Source organism: Rhinoderma darwinii, chromosome 5 (genome assembly GCF_050947455.1).
Source record: "Rhinoderma darwinii isolate aRhiDar2 chromosome 5, aRhiDar2.hap1, whole genome shotgun sequence".
NCBI lineage: Eukaryota > Metazoa > Chordata > Amphibia > Anura > Rhinodermatidae > Rhinoderma > Rhinoderma darwinii.
Window position 1 is genome coordinate 206,132,879 of NC_134691.1, and position 24,358 is coordinate 206,157,236.

At 41.1% G+C, this 24,358-nt stretch overlaps 1 protein-coding gene across 2 annotated transcripts in view; it reads right to left on the minus strand.

Annotated features, from left to right (window-relative positions):
• The window catches only part of ERP44 (endoplasmic reticulum protein 44), a 94,159-nt gene that overhangs the window by 28,563 nt on the left and 41,238 nt on the right, over positions 1–24,358 (minus strand). Inside the window, exons 3-8 of one of the 2 annotated variants that reach the window (XM_075826889.1) lie at positions 22,180–22,219; positions 14,060–14,175; positions 11,294–11,478; positions 5,237–5,352; positions 5,046–5,103; positions 849–965 (exon numbers count right to left, since the gene is read on the minus strand). In XM_075826889.1, coding sequence (XP_075683004.1) covers positions 849–965; positions 5,046–5,103; positions 5,237–5,352; positions 11,294–11,478; positions 14,060–14,175; positions 22,180–22,219 — 632 coding nt within the window. The remainder of the gene's footprint in view (positions 1–848; positions 966–5,045; positions 5,104–5,236; positions 5,353–11,293; positions 11,479–14,059; positions 14,176–22,179; positions 22,220–24,358) is intronic. The other variant, XM_075826890.1, reaches the window with a different exon arrangement.

Sequence of the window (24,358 nt, forward strand, 5' to 3'; positions counted from 1 at the left end):
ATGCACGTGAGACATGAAGGCTAGCCTATCCACAGAAGAGCTACTGTAGTACAAAATTGCTGAAAAACTCAATGTTGCCCATGAGAGAAAGGTGTCACACAAAAACACACCCACACAAACAAACACCTTGCCGTGTTTGGTGCTGCGTGGATGCATAACTGTCAGAGGGAACATGCTGACCCCTATTCACTACCAGAGGCAGGGCGTTGCTGTAGTCAATATTCTGATGGGAAGCCTTGAGTCCTGACATTCATGTGGATGTTCTTTGACACCTACCTAAACATTGTTGCAGATCAATTACACCCCCTTCAGGGCAACAGTATTTCGTATGGCAGTGGCTTTTCAGCAGGATAATGCGCCCTGCTACAATACAACATTTTTTCAGGAATGGTTTGAGGAACATGGCAGTTCAAGATGTTGACTTGGCCGACAATATTCCTCAGATCTCAATCCAATAGAAAATCTGTGGGAGGTACTGGAAAAAGTCCAATCCACGGAGGCTCCACCTCACAATTTACAGGACTCATATGATCTGCTGCTGACGTCTTGGTGCCAGATACCATGGACTTTACAGCAGTCTAGTAAAGTCCATGCCTCGAAAGCTCAACTGTTTTGGCAGAAGGAGGGGGACCTACACAATATTAGGCAGGTGGTTTTAATGTTATAGCTAAATTTCAACGGTTGAATACATACACAGTTTGGCCATAACTAAAAGTATTATACAATTATATTTTTTGTTATTTGTCCCTAAACATCTTCAAATAGCCATGAAAAACATACAAGCAAACTAGAAAAGGGTGGAAGACATAACAAGTATCATGGAAAAAAAAAAAAGTTAAATTTTCTACCTCTCCATTTTCAAATGTAATTTCCCGTACAAGAGGCACACATTTATCTTGTGTCCAAGCAAAAGCCAAATCAAAGTTGGTGAGTGAACCCAAATACACCATATCTGGAGAACTTTCCTTTATGGGAGAGAATAAAAAATAAATGTAAAAAAAAGTAAGGTTTTTCTAAGTTTTACAACCTGATACATTAAAGTGGTATTTATCATATTGATCAAAAGATTCTCATTCATAGGTATATAGTGATAACAAAAAAAAGTTAACAGTTTTTTTTCCGATTGCTACAGGGCATATATAACATGGCCTCAAAGTGGTAAATATGCATGCCCACTGTACACCACTCCAGCTGTCCTCTTGATAAAATACATGCAGAATGCGCATAAGGAAGAGTGTTCCGTCAGTCAGCGTCCCTCAGTTGAGCACAAGTCAACTTTCCCTTCACTTCGTAATAGGATAATTATTGTTATGTCAGGGGCTTACAGGAGATAGGGACTAGAACTATTAAATATTAAGAAGAGATACATTGCTCTTGATAAATTCTTGTTTTTAGTTACTCGAACTAACCAAAACTTAAATTATCTGAAATTACAATTAGTTTCATAAGTCACAAAATAGGATTTTTTGTTGCTTACCTGTGAAATCCTTTTCTTAATTTGCTTAGGGATACAAAAGACCATGGGTAAAGACTGCTGCCACAAGGAGGTGACACTAACCAATATAAAAGTGTTCGATCCTCCACCACAGGCTATACCCCTTCTGCAGATACTGAGCTAATCAATTTGTATACCCACAGTAGGAATATTTAGGAGAAGCCAACAGAAGGAGAAGGGAGTAAAAGAGTAAACCTAGAACCAAACTTTTGATGGCTCAGAGACTGAAAACAAAAAGGAATACTTCTAGTAAGGATAGCCATTGGCCAAAAGAAAAAAATACAAAAAAAAAAAAAAAAAAAACTCTAGGTGAGAGCGGTGTCCCACCAATGAACTTTGCGTGAAAAGGATTTTACAGGTAAACAGAAAATCCTATTTTCTTGCTCGTATCATTGGTGGACAATAGAGAGTGGGACATCCTAAAGCAGTCCCCAAGTGAACGAAAAAACATCACCCAACCGGCCAAACTACAGGCAGATACTAGAAACAGGGAAAAAACACATTTGAAGATGCAAGTGTGCACAGTATAGAACGGAGTAAGACGTGGAGAGAGACAACACGTAGCAGTCAGATGCCACGGTGGAGCAGAGGCTTAATGACGCGCCGGACGGGAAGCTCCCACTGAAGTGGTGGAATGGGTTGAAAGTTAAAAAAGTAACTCTTGGCACAATCAGTGCAGAATACTACATTGATCTGCCAAATCTCTGACACGTCTCGGAAGAGAGACATCTACCAAACAAAAGTGTACCTGACCTAAGGACCATATATACAAAATTGCCACCGGCAAAGAACCCTATTCCCAACTACCCCTAAATAATTGTTAACTTTATTATGCCATTAAAGCGAACAGAGGAACCACATGTATGTTTAAAATATAAACATGCATGCTGCTGCAAGAATGGTACCATAGGATAATGCCTATGTAGTATATGGTGTTAAAGATGGCCGGCAGATGCAGAACGCCGAGCCTGATCAACAGTGTAGTTTGCAAGAGCTAGTAGCAAAGCACGTAGTTTAAAAGTTGTTAATTGTTTAGGGGTAGTTGGGAAATAGGCTTCTTTGCCGGTGGCAATTTTGTATATATGATGTTCTAGTGACCGCCAACTACCAGGGTCTTTTTTAGTTTTTGACCTAAGGACCAGGTTGATGTCCCAAGAAATAACGAGGGTGAAGTTAAGGGGAGAAAGGGGCAAACCATGATGTGGAAAAGATAAAATCCTGGACAAAAAAAGGGGAAGAGGAAAAAAAACTTCACTCCTGTGACAAAACAGGGAGGGCAAAATCAACCAGCCTTCAGCAGGTTTGTGAAGACACATTCTGAGAAACCACAATATCTTTGGGCTGTAGTTAGACAAGACATGTCTTCAGACATATTGCCCGAGGTGGAAGAAAAATTAGACCAAGAGAGTAGGGCGTCTCTGAGAAGCAGACACTTGGGAAGTTCGGCCAGAAAGAGATAAACTCTTACCGAGTGAATTATGTGTCCCCAGGCCAGATGGCATGTCTTCTGCCTCAATCTGAGTTTTTTTTTTTACCACTTTACGAGCGATTTTAGCTTTATGCTAATGAGTTTCTTAATGCCCAAGTGGGCGTGTTTTTACTTTAGACCAAGTGGGCGTTGTACAGAGGAGTGTATGACGCTGACCAATCAGCGTCATACACTTCTCTCCGTTCATTTATACAGCACATAGCGATATAGCTATATCATTATGTGCAGCCACATACACAAACACTAACATTACTGTAGTGTCCTGACAATGAATATACATTACCTCCAGCCAGGACGTGATGTCTATTCAGAATCCTGACACTTCTCATTCTTTTCTGTGAGATTATAGCAAGGTAAACGTAATCTCGTTTGAAATGACAGGTTACATCGTAATCTCACGAGATTATGCTTGCCTTGCTGTAAATCTCACAGACGCTACAGAAGTGACAGGATTATGTAGGAGATAGGGCACTTATAATGTGGTGACAGAGCCTCTTTAACTACCATTCAGTTCTATGGGACTTGCGGAAACAGCGTAGCTCAGCGAGCTATGCCGTTTCCTAATTCATGGTTGGAATTCACCTGCTTCTGCCGCAACAGAATGGGGTTCCGAGGGACCCAGTTATAGAGATCGGTGCGTCCCAAAGGAGGGACCCGCACCTGACATTTATCCCTTTAAAGGGGTTTTCCAGCCAGTAAAAACTGATTGCCTATCCACAGCCTTGGATAATGAAGGTCTTATTTCTAAGCTCTGACCACACCAGTAGCAGTCAAAAACAGTCTAGAGAAAAAAAAAAAAAAAAAAAAAAAAGAGGAGGGTAAGCTGCAACCCCTGTGAAGGAGGGGAAAATGTAATTATATGAGGTTTTCAAAAACTGGATAGCCATATCAGAACGGAGTCCGGCAATACTAAAATAATTTGTTGGAACAGGTGCAAAAATGAAACAATGACAGATACAGAAGTTGTTAGCACGATGACTCCATCTATGTATATCCATGTCAGGTACCAGAAGTAGCCATGACAATAACTCCGCCTAAGAAGTGGAGATATGGCTGCCTGGTGCTGACAATAACCGCATAGCCATGTCAAATAAAGCATCTAGTGTGGCTGCCTGGTGCTCACAACCGCATAGCCATGTCAAATACAGCATCTAGTGTGGCTGTCTGGTGCTTACAGTAGAAGCATAGATCATATAAAAGGTACAAGGGTCCTGTCGCTGTGCAATTACTCTGCCTAAATCAAGAGGATAATATGGTTCCCCATCGCCTGCAATAGGTGCGTGGCCATATCAGGTACAGGGTCTTGCCAGAACACAATTAAGTGGGTAATGTGGCTGCATGATGTATGCAATAACAAGTCCACGTGAGATACGGTGAATGGCATAAGCACAATGACTATGTAAGGGGGTAAAGTGACAGTCAGGCGTTTTCAGATGTAGCATAGCCATTTTAGATACAGAACTAACAAGATATTTTGAGGCAGACGGGGCCAAGGTTGCGGAGACAGGATTACAAATTCTCCCTCCAGTAGACTCCTACTCATGCATTAAAAACAGGGGGAAGGGCCCCCACCCAGGGTAGGACCCCCACCCAGCAAACCGCAGACTAAATTATTGATGCAGCCGGGTCGCAAAGGTAGTACTTCTCATACTTACCCTCTGACGTCTTTAAGTGCTCGCAAGGTAACCCCAACAAATCGTAGAAGCAGAAATAAGGGTTAGGTGACCTGCGGTGAGGGAAATTCAGTGAAGAGAAGTGCCTGGTTTCCCAGCAGCCTCAGATGGTTCACTAGGCTGAAGACCAGGATGAAAACACCATGCAGCGAGTAGAAATATAAAAGTTAAAAAACAATAAAAATAGATAAGAAGCAAGTAGGTCTGCCTCCTACAGAGACGAAGCTAAAAACCGATTAGCCAAGTGTCTGCAGATGGGTATAGTCTGTGTAGGAGGAGCTAACACTTTATTGCTTATTGTCACATACCTCCTAGTGGCAGCAGCCTATATCCATGGTCTTCTGTGTCCCGCATTGATAAGTGTGAGAAAGATTAAAATCATACTTACGCCTATGGGCCTATAGATAACATTGTCTCCACTGAACCTTTCTGGTCTGGAAACCTCTCTGAAAAAAAAATGGGTAAACAAAAAGGAAAGATTCATTATATAAATGAGCACAAATCTAAATAGATCCATACATACATGACAAAATGTTTGTATAAAACTAAAACCAAGATTCTAGAATATACATGACTTACCCAAAAGCAGCAATAAATACACAATCATCATGTAAAATGTTTGATACTTTTTCAAATGTTCGATAGTTGTTGGACTCCTGGGTTTCAAAGAAACCAATTATTGTTCTTTTACTGCGCTGTAATAAAAACACAAGATAATTGAATAAGGTAGTAATAATTAGCATATCAAATGGGTATATTATAAAAACAAAATGTTTTTAATATACATTTCTATATGCAATTACTGCTTACATATCAGAAATATTGTATCTAGCTAAACCTGCAAAATATATAATCTTTCTAAAGGCTCTTTTACATGGGCCAATGATCGGGGGAACGGAACCCTCGTGGGTGATTGATCGCTGGGCCAATTTTTTATGTAGGCCAGTCAGCTGATCGCATCTTATACGTGGTCTGAAGAAACAGTTGTCGGCAATATATCTCCCCTTGGATGCAGACTATGATGCAAACCATTTCCCTTATTCCCATGGAGTACAATATTTGCTCCATGTGAACAGAGCTAAATGAGCTCTAATTGACATGGTATCTTAATTGCCACTCGTTTACTGGCAGGAATCGATGTACAAAAAAAAAACACCCTTACCAATATGGATAAAAAAAAACAACAACTTTGCATAACTATTTAAAATAAAATAAATACTAAATCATAGAACAGCAAATGGTTTTTCAATGTCAAGGGATACATTACCCATAGTATAATAAAATCAGTAGTAGAGTGTTACACCGTGCTACATGTCATGTCCTCCTGCCATCCTGTTTTATGGGTTTTTTTAAACAAAAATTTGCAAAGCAATCGGGATCTGCAACAGGCACTTCAAACCAATCCTCAGACACAGACACAGAATTGAACATAGTCTTAGCCAATTTATAATGGTTGTTGGATACCCTTTTTTTTTTTATTGGCTGAGTAGATTACAAATCAAGCTTTCAAGAGACCTTGGGTCTCTTCCTCGGGCATTTCTAAGTACAAAATAAGTGGACTTGAAAGCTTGCATCTAAAAACCAATAAACAGGTATCAGACAAGTCAAATTCATAATAAAGCAAGGACTCTCTTAACCGCTTCCCGACCGCCCACTGTATATTCACGTCGGCACTTTCTGGGCTCTGTGCAGTGCCGACGTGAATTCACGGTGGGTGTTAAAAGCACGATCCGGGTGTCTCAGAGTAGCGCTGACACCCGGATCGCGCTGTTATCACCTACCTCTGTTCCTGGAGATATGATCGGGACCTGCTTAGTTCAGGTCCCGGTCATGTGATCGCAGGGAAAGTGTGTTGTAGCAACGAACTGGAAAGTTTGTTGCTATAACAAACTGGAAAGTTTGTTGCTACAACAAACTTTCCCGGGGACCGATTGCAGGTGCTGCAGTCGGTTATAAGGCAGAACCGGGGACCATATAACAGCCCCCGGGTCTGCCATGCACAGCAGCCTATGAGAACCAGCCGGATGCTGGTTCTCATAAGCTTCCTGTCAGTGTGACTCTCAGCGTCACACTGACAGTTTATAATACGTTACACTACCTAGGTAGTGTAATGTATTATAGCAGCGATCAGTGCTGCCAGGCTTCAAGTAAAACAAGTAAAAAGTAAAAAATAAAATAAAAAAGTTTTATAAAAGTGTAAAAACAAGTTATAAAAAGAAATAATGCTTTTTTTCCTATAATAAGTCTTATTATAGGAAAAAAATGAAAATGTTAAAAAAAGTACACATATTTGGTATCACCGCGTTCGTAACGACCCAACCTATAAAACTATAATATTATTTTTCCCGCACGGTGAACACCGCAAAAAAAATAATTAAAAAACAATGTCAGAATCACTTTTTTTTGGTCATCAACCCTCCCAAAATATAGAGTAAAAAGTGATCAAAAAGTCGCATGTACCCCAAAATAATACCAATAAAAACTACAACCCGTCCCGCAAAAAACAAGCCCTTACACCGCTTTTTTGACGGAAAAATATAAAATCAGAATATGGTGATTTTATTGCGCAATCGCCACAAAACATAAAAACCCTATATACATATGGTATCGCCGTAATCGTACCGACCCGCAGAATAAAGTAAAATGTCATTTATACCGCACGGTGAATACTGTAAAAAAAAAAAAAAAAATACAAAAAAAACATTGTCAGAATTTATGTTTCTTTGTCACTTTGCTTCCAAAAAAATCTAATAAAAGGTGATTAAAAAAAAAAAAAAAAATCACATGTACCCTAAAATGATACTAATGAAAAGTACAGATTGTCCCGCAACAAATAAGCCCTCACACAGCTCCGTTGGAGAAAAAATAAAAAAGTTCTGGCTCTCAGAATATGGCGATGCAAAATGTGCAGAGTGTTCCAAAAGCGGAGAAGATCGGGCGACCATTTATCAGTGTGACACCTGCCACATATCTGCGAATTATTATTTATGTACCCCATTATTATACCCCCTTATTATGCCCTGATGTACTCCGCACAGATTACACATACCCCCACATCATAACTGAAATACGAGCAAAACCCCAAACAGAACAGTTACCAAGCAAAATCTGCGCTCCAAAAGCCAAATGGTGTTCCCTCCCTTCTGAGCCCCACAGCGTGCCCAAACACCAGCTTACGTCCACATATATGACATTTTATATCCGGGAGAACCCGCTCAACATTGTATGAGGTATTTGCTTCAGTGGCACAAACTGGGCACAATATATTGTGCATTAAAATGGCATATTAGTGAAAAATTTTAATTTTCACTTTGCACCATCCGCTGCGCATTAACGCCTTGGCGCACCACGACTTAATAGAATGTCGTGGTGCGAGGGGTTATATATGGAGCGGGCTCACGCGCTGCGCCTGCTCCATATTCTGCAGCTGTCAGCTGTGTATTACAGCTGACACCCGGGACTAACGGACAGGAACAGCGATCGCGCTGTTACAGGAGCCTGTAAAATGACATTATACTGCAATACATTAGTATTGCAGTGTATTGTACCAGCGACCTAATGATCGCTCGTTCCAGTCCCCTAAAGGGACTTTTGGGAGGTTTCCACTGTTTTGGTACCTCAGGGGCTTTGCATATGCGACATGACACCCGAAAACCAGTCCAGCTAAATTTGAGCTCCAAAAGCCAAATATTGTTCCTTCCCTCCTGAGTCCTGCCGTGGGTCCAAACAGCAGTTTATTACCACATATGGCGTATTGCTGTAATCAGGACAAATTGCTTTACAAATTTTGGGGTAATTTTTCTCCTTTATTCATTGTAAAAATTAAACATTTCTATGTTTTTTCAGAAAAAAGTAGATTTTCATTTTCACGGCCTAATTCCACTAAATTCAGCAAAAAAACTGTGGGGTCAAAATGCTAACTATACCCCTAGAACAATTCCTTGAGGGGTGTAGTCTTCAAAATGGGGTCAGTTTTGGGGGGATTCCACTGTTTTGCTTACTCCAGGGAGTTGCAAACGCGACATGGCACTGAAAACCAATCCAGCAAAATCTGCGCTTCAAAATCCACATGGCGCTCCTTCCCTTCTGAGCTCTGCTGTGGGTCCAAACAGCAGTTTAGTACCACATATGGGGTATTGGCGTAATCGGGAGAAGTAGCTTTATAAGTTCTGGGGTGCTTTTTAATCTTTATTCCTTGCAAATATTTTTTTTTTATATTTTTTCAGAAAAAAAAGTAGATTTTCACTTTCACAGACAAACTCCAATAAATATAGCAGAAGACCTGTGGGGTCAAGATGCTAACTGTACCCCTAGATAAATTCCTTGAGGTGTGTAGTTTCCAAAACTGTCTCACTTTTGGGGGATTTCCACTGTTTTGGTACCACAAGACCTCTTCAAACCTGACATGGTGCCTAAAATATATTATATTATATATAATAAAAAAAGGAGGCCCCAAAATCCACTAGGTGCTACTTTGCTTCTGAGGCCTGTGTTTCAGTCGATTATCACACTAGAGCCACGTGTGGGATATTTCTAAAAACTGCAGAATCTGGGCAATAAATATTGAGTTGCATTTCTCGGGTAAAACCTTCTGTGTTACAGAATTTTTTTTTTTATTACAAATGAATTTCAGCAAAAAAAATAAAATTTGTAAATTTCACCTCTACTTTGCTTTAATTCCAGTGAAGCGTCTAATGGGTTAAGAAACTTTCTGAATGCTATTTTTAATACTTTGAGGGGTGCAGTTTTTAATGTGGGGTGATTTATGGGGTCTATCTAGTACATAAGGCCCTCAAAGCCACTTCAGAACTGAACTGGTCCCTGTAAAAATAGCCTTTTGAAATTTTCTTGAAAATGTGAGAAATTGCTGCTAAAGTTCTAAACGTTGTAACGTCCTAGAAAAATAAAATAATGTTCAAAAAACTATGCAAATATAAAGTAGACATATGGAATATATAAAATAGTAACTATTTTGTGTGGTATTACTATCTGTTTTACAAGCAGATTCATTTAAAATGAGAAAAATCATAATTTTTGCAAATTTTCTCTAAATTTTGGTATTTTTCACAAATAAGCAATGAATTTATTGACCAAATTTTTCCACTAACATAAAGTACAATATGTCACGAGAAAACAATCTCAGAATCGCTTGGCTAGGCAAAAGCATTCCAGAGTTATTAACACATGTCAGATTTGAGAAAATGGGGCTGGTCATGAAGGTCAAAATGAGCTCAGTCTTGAAAGGGTTAAGGGAAAAGCTTCCTAAAGAATGGTGAATTGAAATTGACAAATACTAAACAGTCAATATATTGGCAGTATTGAAACCATGTATGGCTATGTTCACATTTGTGTCATGGCTTTCATTCTGATACAAACGACGCCTAACGGGCCCCATTAATTTATAATGGGGTATGCCAAGGTTTCCATGGTTTTGATGGCAAGAATAGCCCTGCAAGCTGTGCCAATCTTGCTGTCAAAAGTGATGGAGCCCCTGAAGGAAGGGTCGAACAGCAGTGTGAACAGAGGCTAGGAAATGTATTCAAAACAACCCTCACATACTGGGCTTTACAGCGAGCGGAGACAAAATTACACAACATTTTTGTAAAAGTCAGCAAGAGGAATAATTTTTGAGGGAAGTCACTCAAATGGTGCAATTTTTTGACCATTAACTTGGTTTTAGTGCTGCCCACAAACTACATTATAGCAGACTAGCTACAGGAAACATGCATTAAAATATTTTTCCTATTATACGTTAATCCTCCCCAATATTTGTGATTATTCTGGTAACATAGGAGATAGCACACAAACACATAACACGAGATCTCAAGTTGATTTTGCCACATTTTCAAAGTTTTTATAACAGAGCCGTTTGGTAATGAAGGCAACAGGGCTGGGAAGGATAAAGATTCTTACACCCCATACGTTTCTTAAGATTAGTTTTCATGGAGAGGAAAAATTAAAATAAAAAAAATAAATAAAAAAAAGATAGACGCCCTGTTTAGCAAACAGACTGACATGGCATCTACAGAGCTTTTTTTTTTGTGGGTTTCTACAAAGCAGGTTTTTCCAGTTTAAGAGGTTTTTTTTCTGTTTTGCTTATACCAACTTAGTCAGACAATGCAGTTACAAAGCTGGTTTTACAAGTTGTTCTGGTTAGTATGAGTAATGCATGAGATTCAAGAGGAGTTTTGTACATGAAGTATCTGCATGGTCTTTAAAAATTATGTGCAAATGGTTTAACTGCAGTAAGATTTATCACTTCCTAATGTTCTGTCTGTAGCTGAAATGTCTCTGTTAGCCAGTCTCACATGCAGTCACATGACCATGTTCCTGGTGTTTATCTCCTGCTTGCGTGACCCTCAGAACACTAAACACACACAGTTATGCACCTCTTGCCCCCCCATGCCTCTTAGCTTCACTGTTCTCTCCACTCTCTCTAGAGAGATAGTATTTGACATTATGGGCAGAAGACAGTGCAGAGTATAGCAGCAGAACTGTGACTCAGTAGCACAGTGAGTAATTACATAACTACCTCACACCTTGTAATAAGGACACATGAAGGCTGCTGGGGATTTTTGGAAACTCAATATTCATGCAAAATATTTTTTATTTTTTCTGCATTTAGTAAATACTCACATCAATGGTTTTCAGTTCCTCCAGATCTCCAACTGTCCGAATTGGATCACTTCCTTGTTGTCTAATATAGTCTGCAATTGCTGTTACTGAGCGTTGACCTCTATACTCTCTCTTCATCATCATTCCATTTCTAAATAGCTTTAATGTGGGATACTTGCTTATCCGATATCTTTGTGCTATGTCCGCTATATATGAAGGATAAATAGATTTTGAATTAGAAAAGTTACAAATATATAATGCACACATTTGACATATAAAATAAAAATATAATGCTTTCCCAGTGTTTTAACGCGACTTGTGTGGATTAATAAAAGTATCTCACATAACATATGCAGCATTTAAAATGTAGCAGACACTCTTAGGCCCCATGCACACGAACGTGCTTTTGCGGCCGCAATTCCCCCGAAAATCATGGGAGAATTGCGGCCCTATTCATTCCTATGGGGCCATGCACAAGACCGTGGTTTGCACGGTCCGTGCATGGCCCCGGAACCGGGACAGCAGAAACCACAGGCTCATTGAAAATAATGTCCGCGGCCATGTGCACAGCCCACGATTTGCGGGCGGCTCGCGGCTGACACTCCGTGGCCGGCCGACCGACCCGAAAATCACGGCCGTGCATATGGCTACGGTCCTGAGCATGAGGCCATAATGGAATTCGGAAGACAACAACTGAAGATTTTGGTGCTATTATTTCCGTTCAACTAATCTTTCCGATCAGTCTCTGCATCAAGTGCAGTCTTATTTCTGGACTTCAAAACAAACCATACCTCCCAACTATCAAAAAAAGCAATAACAGATTTATTTTAAGCTACGCCTCTAATCCCACCCAATCCCCATCCATATACACCCGATTCAGCCCACACAGTATCATGTTCCCATAGTGCCTCCCACAGTAGAATACCAAATTGCTGCCCCACACAATATAATGCCCCCATAGCGGTCACCGTACCGTATAATGCACCATAGATGCACAAATACAGTCTAAACCCACAGTATAATGCCCACACAGATGCCCTCATACAGTATAATGCCCATGCAGTTGCCCCCCCATGCAGTATAATGCCCATACAGATGCCCCCATGTAGTATAATGCCAAAACAGATGCCCCCATGTAGTATAATGCCCCATAGCTACCCCTAGTGCCCTTGTAGATAGTGCCACACACCCCTGTAGATAGTGCTATTGGGACTCCCTCTAGGAGCGGAATCCCAAGCCAAAGCACAGGCCGGGGAATCTGCTCCTAGAGGGAAACCCTGATGTCACTGTCCATATATGGACAGTGACGTCAGTGGTTACTCCTTGAGCGGAATCCCCAACCGTGACCTCAGGGGTTTCCTCTAGGAGCGGAACCCTCGGCCAGATCATCGACAACGGGGATTCTGCTCAAGGACTAGCCACTAATTCTGAAGCAGGGAACCATCAGCTCCCTGCTTCAGAATTAGTACAGAGCGGAGGAGCAGAGGGAGGTCCTCCGAGCGCCGTGGACTCCCCGGGCACATCGCTACTTTAAGCGCTGTGCTCGGGGCAGCCTTTGATGTTACGGTCCATATATTACAGTGACGTCAGTGGCTACTCCTTGAGCGGAATCCCTGTTGCAGACTCTGGCCGAGAAACAGTTTATAAATTTAATTCAATGGGAAGTTAAAACCTGCAACAAAGGGAAATGTTGCTTGCTACTTTTGTGGCGGAAAAGCTGTGACTCCGCAGCAAAAAAAACCAAAAAAAAAAACGCAAAAATAACTATATACTTAGAAATAATAAAAACCGGTTAATCCCTACTTTCGGGCATTGTCATGGCAATGCAATCCTTTGTTCTGAGTGCAGCCCGACCTCCTGGGATGTTTCATCGCATGTGACTGCTGTGTCATCCCAGGGGGCCAGGTTGCACTCAGAACAGAGGATCTTGTCACTATGAGAACCCCCGGTGTTCAGTAGAATTCCCCCCCCCCCCCAGCACTATTTGCGCAGCGGAGGTTCCGGTTGAAAATTTGCACCACAATTTGGCGCAGTTTTTTGGTTGGAATTCGCTGCGGCTTCCAGGACAGATAAGCGGTGTACTTTTATGCAGCGTATCCGCCCTGTGTGCACTTACCCCTAAAAAGTTACAACAGAGGATAGAGAGAGAAATATTAGGGCTGGGCGATTATGATCCAAAACCAAAATCACAATTCATTGAACATGTAACCTCGATTACAATTAATGAACGATTTAGGCCACACCACTTTTTGCATGCCACACACTCTAAATGTATGCTGTGCCATTGAAATAATATTTATCCCGAGCCTGCTGTATACTACTGTATATAATACAGTGACCCATAGCTGCCCCCCCCATACAGTATAATGCCCCCCCCAGAGCGGGGGGGGGGGGGGGGCGGTCGACGACAAAAAGTGCAATTTGATGTCGGTTACTTGTGCTGACTTTAGTTTTATAATGTATATTCCAAACAAAGATGACCATAGCACTCCAATGACACCGAATATTAGGCCATGTGTACGTTACCAAAGGATGAATCAATTCCCCAACTTGAAAGTAGAAGAAACCATAGGAAAAGTAACAGCATCAGGACTTCAACAAAGATGAAACACTTGATTTATTCACCTCAAGTGAGCGACGTTTCGGTACACCACAGAACCTCTCTCAAGCTTGAGGTGAATCAACTGTGTTTCATCTTTATTGAAGTCCTGGTGCTGTTACTTTTCCTATGGTTATATAGAAGACAATCAAAATGAAATATATTGAAGTTATGCAGCTGCTACTTACAATGCTGATCACAGTCCACTCTGGCAAACACAACTTTATTTCTATCAGGATATTCTTCTTTAATGATATTTGAAGCTTCTTCAAATATAGGGTGCAGCATTTGACTGAATCTGCACCTAAAATAAAAGAGAAAAAAAAAATTTAAAAAAAAAAACTAAGTCCCATTCATAGTACAGAACACAGAGTTTCTGAAATCTTACTTAAAAAGGAGGACCTACAGCTCTCCTAACATGTGTTTTAATAAAAAATACTAGTATTCTCATAATATAACAAAGCAGCAGCATCTTTTCTTACAACGCTCCGTTCTGCTGTTAGGGTAAGTTCACAGAGATTTTCAGCCGTTTTGTAAAATGAAACCAATGCAAAGAGCGTGGATGTTTTTTTTTTTGTCAAAAAAAGCTTCAAGCGAACGGGGCGCTTTCTTTCTGCCTCGCGTTAATTTCAATGGAATAGCAGAGGCAAAAATCACGCCAACAAAGAGCATGGCACTTTTGTTGCCGCAAACAGTCACGAGGAAAAACAAACCTCTACCTTTTATTGACATCAATGGTCGCGAATTCCAGCACGGTTTCTGCGTTAAAAATCAGCCGTGTGAACTGACCCTGTTTTTAAGTTACATAATTGATAAACTTGGAGAAAAAAAACCCCCAAAAAAACGACAGGTCCATCAAGTCCAACCTCCAGAGGAAGACCAAAAAAGAAAAACCCATGAGGTGGATGCCGATTGCCTCATAAGGGGAAAATTCCTCCCCGACTGAATAATAATACACTATCGTATCTACATTAGGGCTCCTTTTACCTTTTCAACAAGGGCTCCTATAATAATTTACAGACACATATAATATTAGGGTATGTGCACACGATAGCAGGCTTTTACGTCTGAAAAGACACTGTTTTCAGGAGAAAACTGCTGCCTCGTTTCACACGTAAATGCTCCTCCTCGCATTTTGCGAGGCTTCTCTGACAGCCGTAAATTTTGAGCTGTGCTTCATTGACTTCAATGAAGAACGGCTCAAATTACGTCTGAAAGAAGTGTCCTGCATATAATGTATATAAGTGTCCTGCACTTCTTTTGACGAGGCTGCATTTTTCAGCTGTCAAACGACGACGCGTAAAAGACAGGTTGTCTGCACAGTAAAATGAATAAGTCAACAAGCTCTGTAAACATATAGATAGATGCAGCGACCTACTGTACCTATGTAGGTCAATTGCTGCGCTTGTGTATGGCATCTATGAAGTGTTAGGTTTAAGATGCTTTTAGCTTGCTAGACAATCAGGGATGCTTTTGCATTTATATGGGGGATTAGTTGCCTAAAACGGGGGGCAGGTGTTAGCCGCGGACGTTCTCAAGGACGATTGGACGCCAGTCTCGTTGATGCGATCCTAGGGGAAAGACTTAGCCTTTAAATACTAGGAGTCTCCCCGGCGCACTTGCAGCAAAATACCAGTGCTGTGTACACTTTGTGCTGACCGGCAAATAACCTTAGTAAAAGTGTGGCCTCATGAGGACGAATCCCGTTGCATGTGGGGTGCCGGAAAGCATAGGGATAACCTAAATATTTGCGGCAGATAGCCTATGGAGCAAAAAAACGGCAGAAAAAAAAAATGCAACGTAACTTGCTGAATTCTACATTGGAATCTAGGCACTGTCAATTTTCCTAATCTGTTGCATGCCCGATCTATTGCACATTTTTTTTTACGGAGGATCTCACACATTACAATGCAATGGGTGAATTGTGTGGAGAAATTGCATTGCACATTTTATAGCTAGTTCTGTAGTGTATTATATGGGTCATATGTAAGCTACGCACTAGGCCTCAAGAAATGTGCCAGAGGCTGTAAGGGGTCACATGAAGTCTTATGCGGCCTGCCACTGTACAATGTTTGGTTGGGTGCTGTATGTACAGAGATATTACATGTAGATTTAGATGCAGCATGACAACACAAATATGCCTCTAATTTATATGGAGAGTTTTGGAGTTACAGTACAGCTCTGTACAAAACGAAGTGGCTGTTTGAAGGCCAATTTCACAACTATTTGATATGTATTTTTGTTCCATAAAAACTGTTATGAACTGAATTCACGGACTGAAAAAGTAAGTATTTGGTTTCACATTAAAATTAAAACATTTTTATAGACATGCATTAAAATATATGTCCAGCGCTTCGGTGTACGATTGTTCCTTTGTTAGGAGATTAACGGCTTATTGTCACATCAGGCGGAGCATGTCTATTGCTTATTTGCACTCTCCTAGACTGCAGCGAGGAGTGAACACGAAAATCTCTCTGTCGGGATTCCTACACGAATTCAAGGGTTCAGAAGCAGATTCACCGTCTACTGTAAAACTGACTATTAAAGCCTTGTTACGACCCTACAAGTTTCAATTTTGTAAAATATCCTCAGGGTTCATTTAAAGCTTATTCATTCATTATATAAAACACAATTGTAGCATGCCAGGCATTCATAAGTGTCGCACGCTCATTCCAATGTACTGGTCTTTTAAAAATCAGCGTGCATATCACCATTATGATGATCTCGACCTCGTCAAATGGGCGCTTCTTTTGGGGAAGGAGGATCGAGCCACTCTTTACGGTTAACATAGAAACCTTAAGGCGCTTCATGCGTCCCTGCTGATTAACTATATTGCCGCAAACTGGACAAAACATTGTACTAGGGATGATCGTGCTCTTCAAAAAAACATAATTCTTTCGCCATAGAAATGGTGGGCCATTGGCTACAGCCTCCCCATCACTATGCTCAGTCCATATATTCAAATTGACCAGTGTAAGCTGAATGTTGTGCCCGTACCGATAAAAAAGTACAGTACAACTCGTTACATTTTTAGTCCCCTGGATTCAGAGACCCTATGTCAACCTTATTTACTCCTGGTTAAGTGTAATGATTAGTTCCTTCCCTGATACCTTGTGTTAGGCCTCATTTACACGAGCGTATTATACGCGCGTGCGACGCGCGTGCTTTTCACGCGTGTCGTACGCACCTATAATAGTCTATGGGGCTGTTTAGACGATGCGTGAATTTTGCGCTGCGTGAGTGCGTTGCGTAAAACTCACGACATGTTCTATATTCTTGCGTTTTTCACGCAACACGCACCCATTGACTTCAATGGGTGCGTGAAAACAACGCATGCCACACGGACGGTCCTGCGTTGCATGCGCGAAAATCACGCAAGAGCTGTCAAAAGGATGAATGTAAACAGAAAAGCACCACGTGCTTTTCTGGTTACAAACATCCAAACGGAGTGTCAAATTAGAGATGAGCGCACCGAACTTCGCCGGGTTCGGCCGAACTCGTTTTGACCGAACCCGGCAAAAAATGTTCGGGTACGCGACGTCAGGAGACAGTGACTGCCCACGGTGCTGAAAGACTTAAACTGTTTCAGCACCATGGACAGTGACTTTCGATCACAATATACATATACGTGTAAAAAAAAACAGAAGTTCTGACTTACCGATAAGTCCCGGCTCCTTCTTCCAGTCCGACCTCCCGGGATGACAATTCAGGCCAAGTGGCAGCTGCAGCCAATCACAGGCCAAGCACAGGCTGCAGCCAATCACAGGCTGCAGCGGTCTCATGGCCTGCCGCGTCATCCTGGGAGGTGGGGCCGGATGACAAGAGAGGGACGCGTCACCAAGGCAACGGCCGGGAGACCGGACTGGAAGAAGCAGGCAGTTCATGGTAAGTTTGAACGTCTTTTTTTATTCACAGGTTGGTGTATATTGTGATCGGCATTCACTGTCGAGGGTGCTGAAAGAGTTACTGCCGATCAGTTAGCTCTTTCAGCACCTTGGACAGTGACGGGCGTCGACTAGCCTCATCTCTATGATGGCGGCTGCGCGAAAATCACGCAGCCGCGCATCATACACGGATGACAAACGGAGCTGTCAATTGCCTTTTGCGCACGCAAAACGCACACGCTCGTGGAAATCTAGCCTTATGCTTACACCATTGTACGAGCCTCAAACAAAGAAGTCACTGCGGCCACCCCCTAACATCCAGATGTACCCCAATACATGAAATTAAAAACTAATGATAAAGTGATTTAATTCACTATCCGGGTTGCACCATTTTCTTATCTATACTTTCACTTGGGTTTCTTCTTAAATTAAGCAACCAAATCATGTAAAGTCACTCATGCCCTCTGGTTTTACACTTCTGAGATTGTAGACCCACTGAGATTCAACACTACAGATTTTCCGCAACGGATTTAATTGCGGAGAATACGCTGCATAATACACTAGCAGAAGTGTGGGTGATATTTGAATTAATCTCATACATACACACACGAAAAAAAATCTGCCAAAAAACACTGATAAATTGACATGCGGTATGTTTTTTTTTTTTTTTTTAAGCGACAGCATGTCAATTTATGCTGTGGAATTACTGCTCTACTGTTGGGGGTTTTCCCCATTGAATTCAATAGTGCGGTAAAACCCTCAACAAAGAGCTATGTGTTGTTACGATTGCGGCAGAAACGCTGCAGTTCCGCTGCAAAAAGAGCAAGTGAGAAAAAAAAATTGAAATGATTAAAAAAAGAACATCATACTTACCCCCTGCCATAGTCCTAGCGACGTAATCCTCTATTCGGAGCACAGCCCGTCCTGCTGGGATGACGTTTCATCCCATGTGACTGCTGCAGCCAATCAAAAAAACTGCAGCGGTCGCATGGAGTACAGGGTCATCCTTGGAGGCCAGGCTACGCACAGAAGAGAGGGACGCGTCTCCATGACTACTGCCAGGGGGAAGGCTAAACTTTTTCCCCTGCAGGAATTCCGCAATGGACATGCCGCCCGAAAAACTGCACCACTATTAGGTGCTGTTTTTCGGGTGGGAGGCCCTGCGGCTTACATGGATACGCGGTGTCGTTTTACATAGCGTACTCGCCTAGTGTGTTTATACCCTAATAGGAAATTAAAGTAGTAAGACCTCCACAAAGAGGTGGTAACTAGGATAATCGCTTGGAAGGAGAAGCACTTTGCATTCCCACCAGGCTTGGACCAAATATGGTTTGCCACCGGTGTGTCCCTTTTATAGGGGGGGGTGTCTCCCACATGCTCGCGAATCCGCAGGCGAAACGGTGTCCTAGTTTTCCCCACATCATTTCATGGGCACGAACATATTAAGTATATTACTCCTTCTGTAGAGCAATATGCAAACTGATTCTGAATTGTTGACCTGTGAGCCTGCAAGTAAAACTTTTACCTGTAGAGATGGATTTAAAGTCCAAGCAGTGGCCACAACAGAGTACTCATATCTATGCGTCAAATGATCCTTCAAATTTTTCTCCCTTCTAAAAAGGTGATAGATGGGGTACTCTGGATCAGATCTGCAATCTCCCTGTCCATGGTGAGGATCCTCCAGTATCAAAAAGATGACATCTTACGTCCCTGTTTTTTTCCTCATAGGTACCCATAATGTGTCACCTCATTACTACGGTTCCTTGACTTGGGGGTTAATAACGTGTTACTATTAATTCCTATGGCATAGTGGTATGCTTCTTTAAATATTTTGTCAGGGAAACACCTATTTTTAAACCTTTTCCGGAGATCCTTTGTCTTTTCTCTAAACTGCTGGATGGTACTATAGTTACACCAAGTTCTCAAATATTGCCCTCTTGGGATTCTCTTCTTAAGGGGCAAGGGGTGACAACTATCCCATTGCAGCAAGCAGTTAGTTGCGGTCTTTTTTATGGTAGACTGATCTCCATTTTGTTTCGATCATTCTTCGTGATTTTAAGATCTAGGAAGGTTATTGCTTTAGTTATTTTTTTTCCCCCCATGGGTAAACTTTAGTCCCAGGGTATTGAATTTGAAAGATTTCTCAAAATTATCAGTTGTTGAGGTCCATATTAATGAAATGTCATCTATGTACCTTATCTATAGACCAATATGGCTTATTCCTGATGAATTTTGTTCTGTGAAGCTAGTCCTCCCACCAGTGGGTATCCCTTGTGAGTTTTGGCTATACTATAGAACGATGCTATCTGAGGAAAATCAGGATGCATGAATTTGCATTTGATAGAGTCGGAGTTTAAATTGTCTAGCCCTTTTGAGCACGGTTTTTAATTCCAGTATAAATTATCTACTTAAGTTCTGTGATAGGAGTATCCGTAGACACATTTCTCTGTCCATTACCACAATACTCCCCCCGCCCCTAGTCAGATGATTTTATGACCAGAGTAGCATCCCTTTTAAGTCTCAAAAGTGCCTGTACGTCATCATAACTTAGATTCTGGTTTTTGTCCTGTTTCTCATCTAAGTCATTGCTCCCCAGGTCAACAAGCAAATCAAATGTTTGTGTAGTCGCCTAATGGAGGACTTTTCCTACTTTTGGGACAAAATTGGGTAAAAGATCCCTCCCACTCTTGTCCCTGTGCTACCTTTGCCAGGTCCTCCAGTGCTAGAATGCCTGGGATATAAGATTCTTCCAGTCCCATTTCAAGACAGTGGAGTCTATTATGGCATCTATCTCCATCTCAGTTGTCAATAGCGCTCTTGATGACAAGTTAAGCTGAAAGCCTTCCTCTATTGTTTGCTCTGCCGTCCTCTCCGGTCGCTCAGGAAATATTGTGAGATCAGGGGGAGTGCTGCCTAAAAATCAGTTGGCTGGGTATCATACTCTAGCTCTTTCACTATACCTAGAGGCCCCTTTTCCTCTATAGTTACCCCTTTGTGTTGTTGCAAGGGTGCCCTCTCCGTATTGGAGGTATCACAATCAGAGGATGATTGACCGGAAACCACTCTACCAGCTACTATACGGTTGGCAAATTCACACACTGATCTTCAAAGTCCTGAAGATCCCTTACAAACGAGAAAGGTTTCCGGCCTTTAATGTGAGCCATGAATTTAGTAATAGTTTGTTCTAAGATTTTTTTTTTTCTTTTATTCTCATACCCGGAATCTGAAGTAAAGGTTCTTGCAGTTTCAACAGCAGTATTGAGCTGCAGTGTGAACTAATCAAACTGAAGTTTCTCCTCTTTAAGGAGAATATTCATAAGGCGGAGGGAGCTTTCCGTGGCTTCTTTCTCCCACCCATCCGTTATGTTTGCGGTTTTCACCCTAGGTGCAGGGATTAGAGGAATCCTGAGATCTCTTCTGAAAATGTAATTTATTTATTTTTCATGCAATGGTCCAAACTATAGATCTCCCACCAAGAACAAATGTGGTCCTTATATACACTAGTCACTCTTCTGAAGACCGATGATTTCAGTGAGGATGTCTGGTCATTAAATTACTTCCCTAACGTGTTCTAACCATTTATTAGTGTCCATATTTGGGGCAAAAAAATAAATTAAAAAAAGCCATTACTTAACGTATGGATTTAAAAAAAGGCTTAAAAGGCCAAGCGCTGGACATTTAAATGCATATCTATTAAAATCTTAAACAAAGTTCTTAATTTTCCTTCGGGGAATTAAGTGGCTGCTTTCCCGGGAGGAAGATGTATATACATTGGGGAATATTTACATAGTGTTCACCAAATTAGTTTTTAAATATGTATACGTAAATTAATAAAAACCAGGGTTAGGCTATGAACCATAAAATGCTCCAAAGACGTGAACAAGTGGCCAGGAAAAATATATTTGTGTATAGAAATACGGTGTCTAAAATGCCTACCGAAAAAAAATGTATTATGTGCCATTTTGATCAAATTAGTACAATTTGCGCCATTTCTACTGACTTGTAATTTCATGCATGCTACGGCACTATAAATAAATCTCTTAGGAAAGTTCTGTGGGAGAGTTCCTTTTCTTTTATATGCATAATAGCTACAGGTTAATGAACTTCTTTAACTATGTAATAAAAACTGGTGCAAGGTCCTTCAAAGTTTATGGCAGACTTGATGCAGAAATTCCGGTAACGGACTCATTCTTCTGAATGGGATTCACAGAAATCCATGTAGAATAAACCTCATACAATAAACAAATCTGCAGTGTGTGAACATATGCTAAAAAACAGATAAAACTAGCAGCCCTTGGATACAGTCAGAATTACTAAACTATTTTCTCATTCAAAATTATAAAGCATTTCATTAGTAACATAACATTAGAACATGTAATATGAAAGTGAAAATTCATAAAGCAGATGTAAAATAGGAAACATACCAGTCAGCATAAAAATTAACTAAAGCGACGTCTGCATTACCTGTAACAAGAAAAATAAATAGTAGTATACAAAAATAAAACTGAAGACATTAAAAAAAAAAACAAAAAAAAAAAAACTTCTCTGCTTGAACCACTACATGTAAATTTACTCTAAGGGTATGTTCACACGGCCAAATTTCAGACGTATACGAGGCGTATTATGCCTCGTTTTACGTCTGAAAATATGGCTACAATACGTCGGCAAACATCTGGCCATTCATTTGAATGGGTTTGCCGACGTACTGTGCAGACGACCTGTTATTTACGCGTCGTCGTTTGACAGCTGTCAAACGACGACTCGTAAAAATACAGCCTCGTCAAAAGAAGTGCAGGACACTTCTTTCAGACGTTTTTGGAGCTGTTTTCTCATAGACTCCAATGAAAACAGCTCCAAAAACGAGTTGGTAAAAAAATGAGTTGGTAAAAATGCGAGTTGGTAAAAAACGTCTGAAAAGCAGGGTCTGTTTTCCCTTGAAAACAGCTCTGGATTTTCAGACGTTTTGGTTGACTACGTGTGAACATACCCTAAGGCTGGTTTCACACAGAATTTTTTGCAGGCAGAAAACCATTGAGCGCTGCAGGCAAAAAACACAGTGAAATACGCTTCTTCTGCCTCCCATTGAGGTCAATGAGAGGTCAGAAACGTAAACGCCCGAAGATGGGGAATGTCCTTTTTCCCCGCGAGCCGGTATTTCCGCTTGCGGGGAAAAAAAAACAAAAAAAAAAAAAACACGCCTCTGCCTCCGATTGAAATCAATGGGAGGCATTTTCGGCCGTTTTTTGGCGCTTTTTCCGCTAAAAAAAAAAAACTGTGTGAACTGGCCCTAAGGGTTCACCTTCTGAGAGAATCACAAACTTATCAAGCCTATGTCCTGGCTGCATATGCCTCTTTTTCTAGAGTGATCCTGGAATGAAACATTCTACGAATCTTTATGGTTTACCAGTCTGCCAGCTAAAGTTTAGGGCTTGAGGGAGTTTCAAGCAGTAGACTGGCTTCTGGTCCTACTTATTAGAAATAATATTCTGGGTTTAGTCCTTTAGCACACTATGAGGTCAAACCCAAAAAATTCAAAAAATGCACTGTCTAAGGATAGACATTCGTGACATACTGTACAGAGGAGTGTATGACGCTGACCAATCAGCGTTATACACTTCTCATTGTTACAGCGTGATTGTGCAGTGAAAGAAGCTGGGCTGGAACAATGAGAAGTGTATGATGCGGATTGGTCAGCGTCACACACTCCTCTGTACAACTTTTTCTTCCAATAGATTATATATATATACACACACACATACATATATATATATATATATATATATATATATATATACACACACACACACACACACACACACACACACACACACACACACACACACACACACGTATTATCTAGGTGAAAAACTGAATCTCTAAATGAGACTCTGAATGTAGAAAGGACTATAAGAAAAATCAGGCCATTGGTTATGGATATTAAATCATATCATCTGTCTTGTCATGCATATTTTTCTAATAGCAGTCACATTGCACAAAGGGACCCAGACTAGATCTTCAAATATAACACTCATGGTCCACCGATGTTTGGAGAGAGAAGTTTTGCAAACAGATGAACATACAGGCAATAGATGGTCAGAGAATAATCCCATAATAATACCCATCAGTAGACTATTTTGATTTGTATTCGGACAGAGTGAAGTGGTTCTCCCGTTTTCAGCAGCAGGCAGATAAGTAAATAACGACACGGGTCTGTCCAAATCTTCAAGCGCTTCACTCAAGCAATGGCAATGCTTGTTGGAGAATAATACTATTGCTTTATAATAAGCTGTAAAGCACCAAAGTTTAAGACTCTACAAGCTGTACAGTACATAGTTTGTAGAGGCCAGTGTAGCAGGTACAACAGGGTGGTTCTTAGCATGGTGTGGAATTCAACCACGCTGGAGGTGCGCGGTGTGGTGATGTCACTGACAACCGTGCAATAGGCCAACGCATTTCATCTCCACTGGGACTTCCTCAGAGCCGCTGGATCAAGTTCCCAGGATCTAGTTGCAATATAGCAGTACATTTTTTTCTAGGATGGCACGATGTAGTCATTTTGACTACATTTGTCAGGGATTCCTATTTGGATAACTTAGTCTGAGG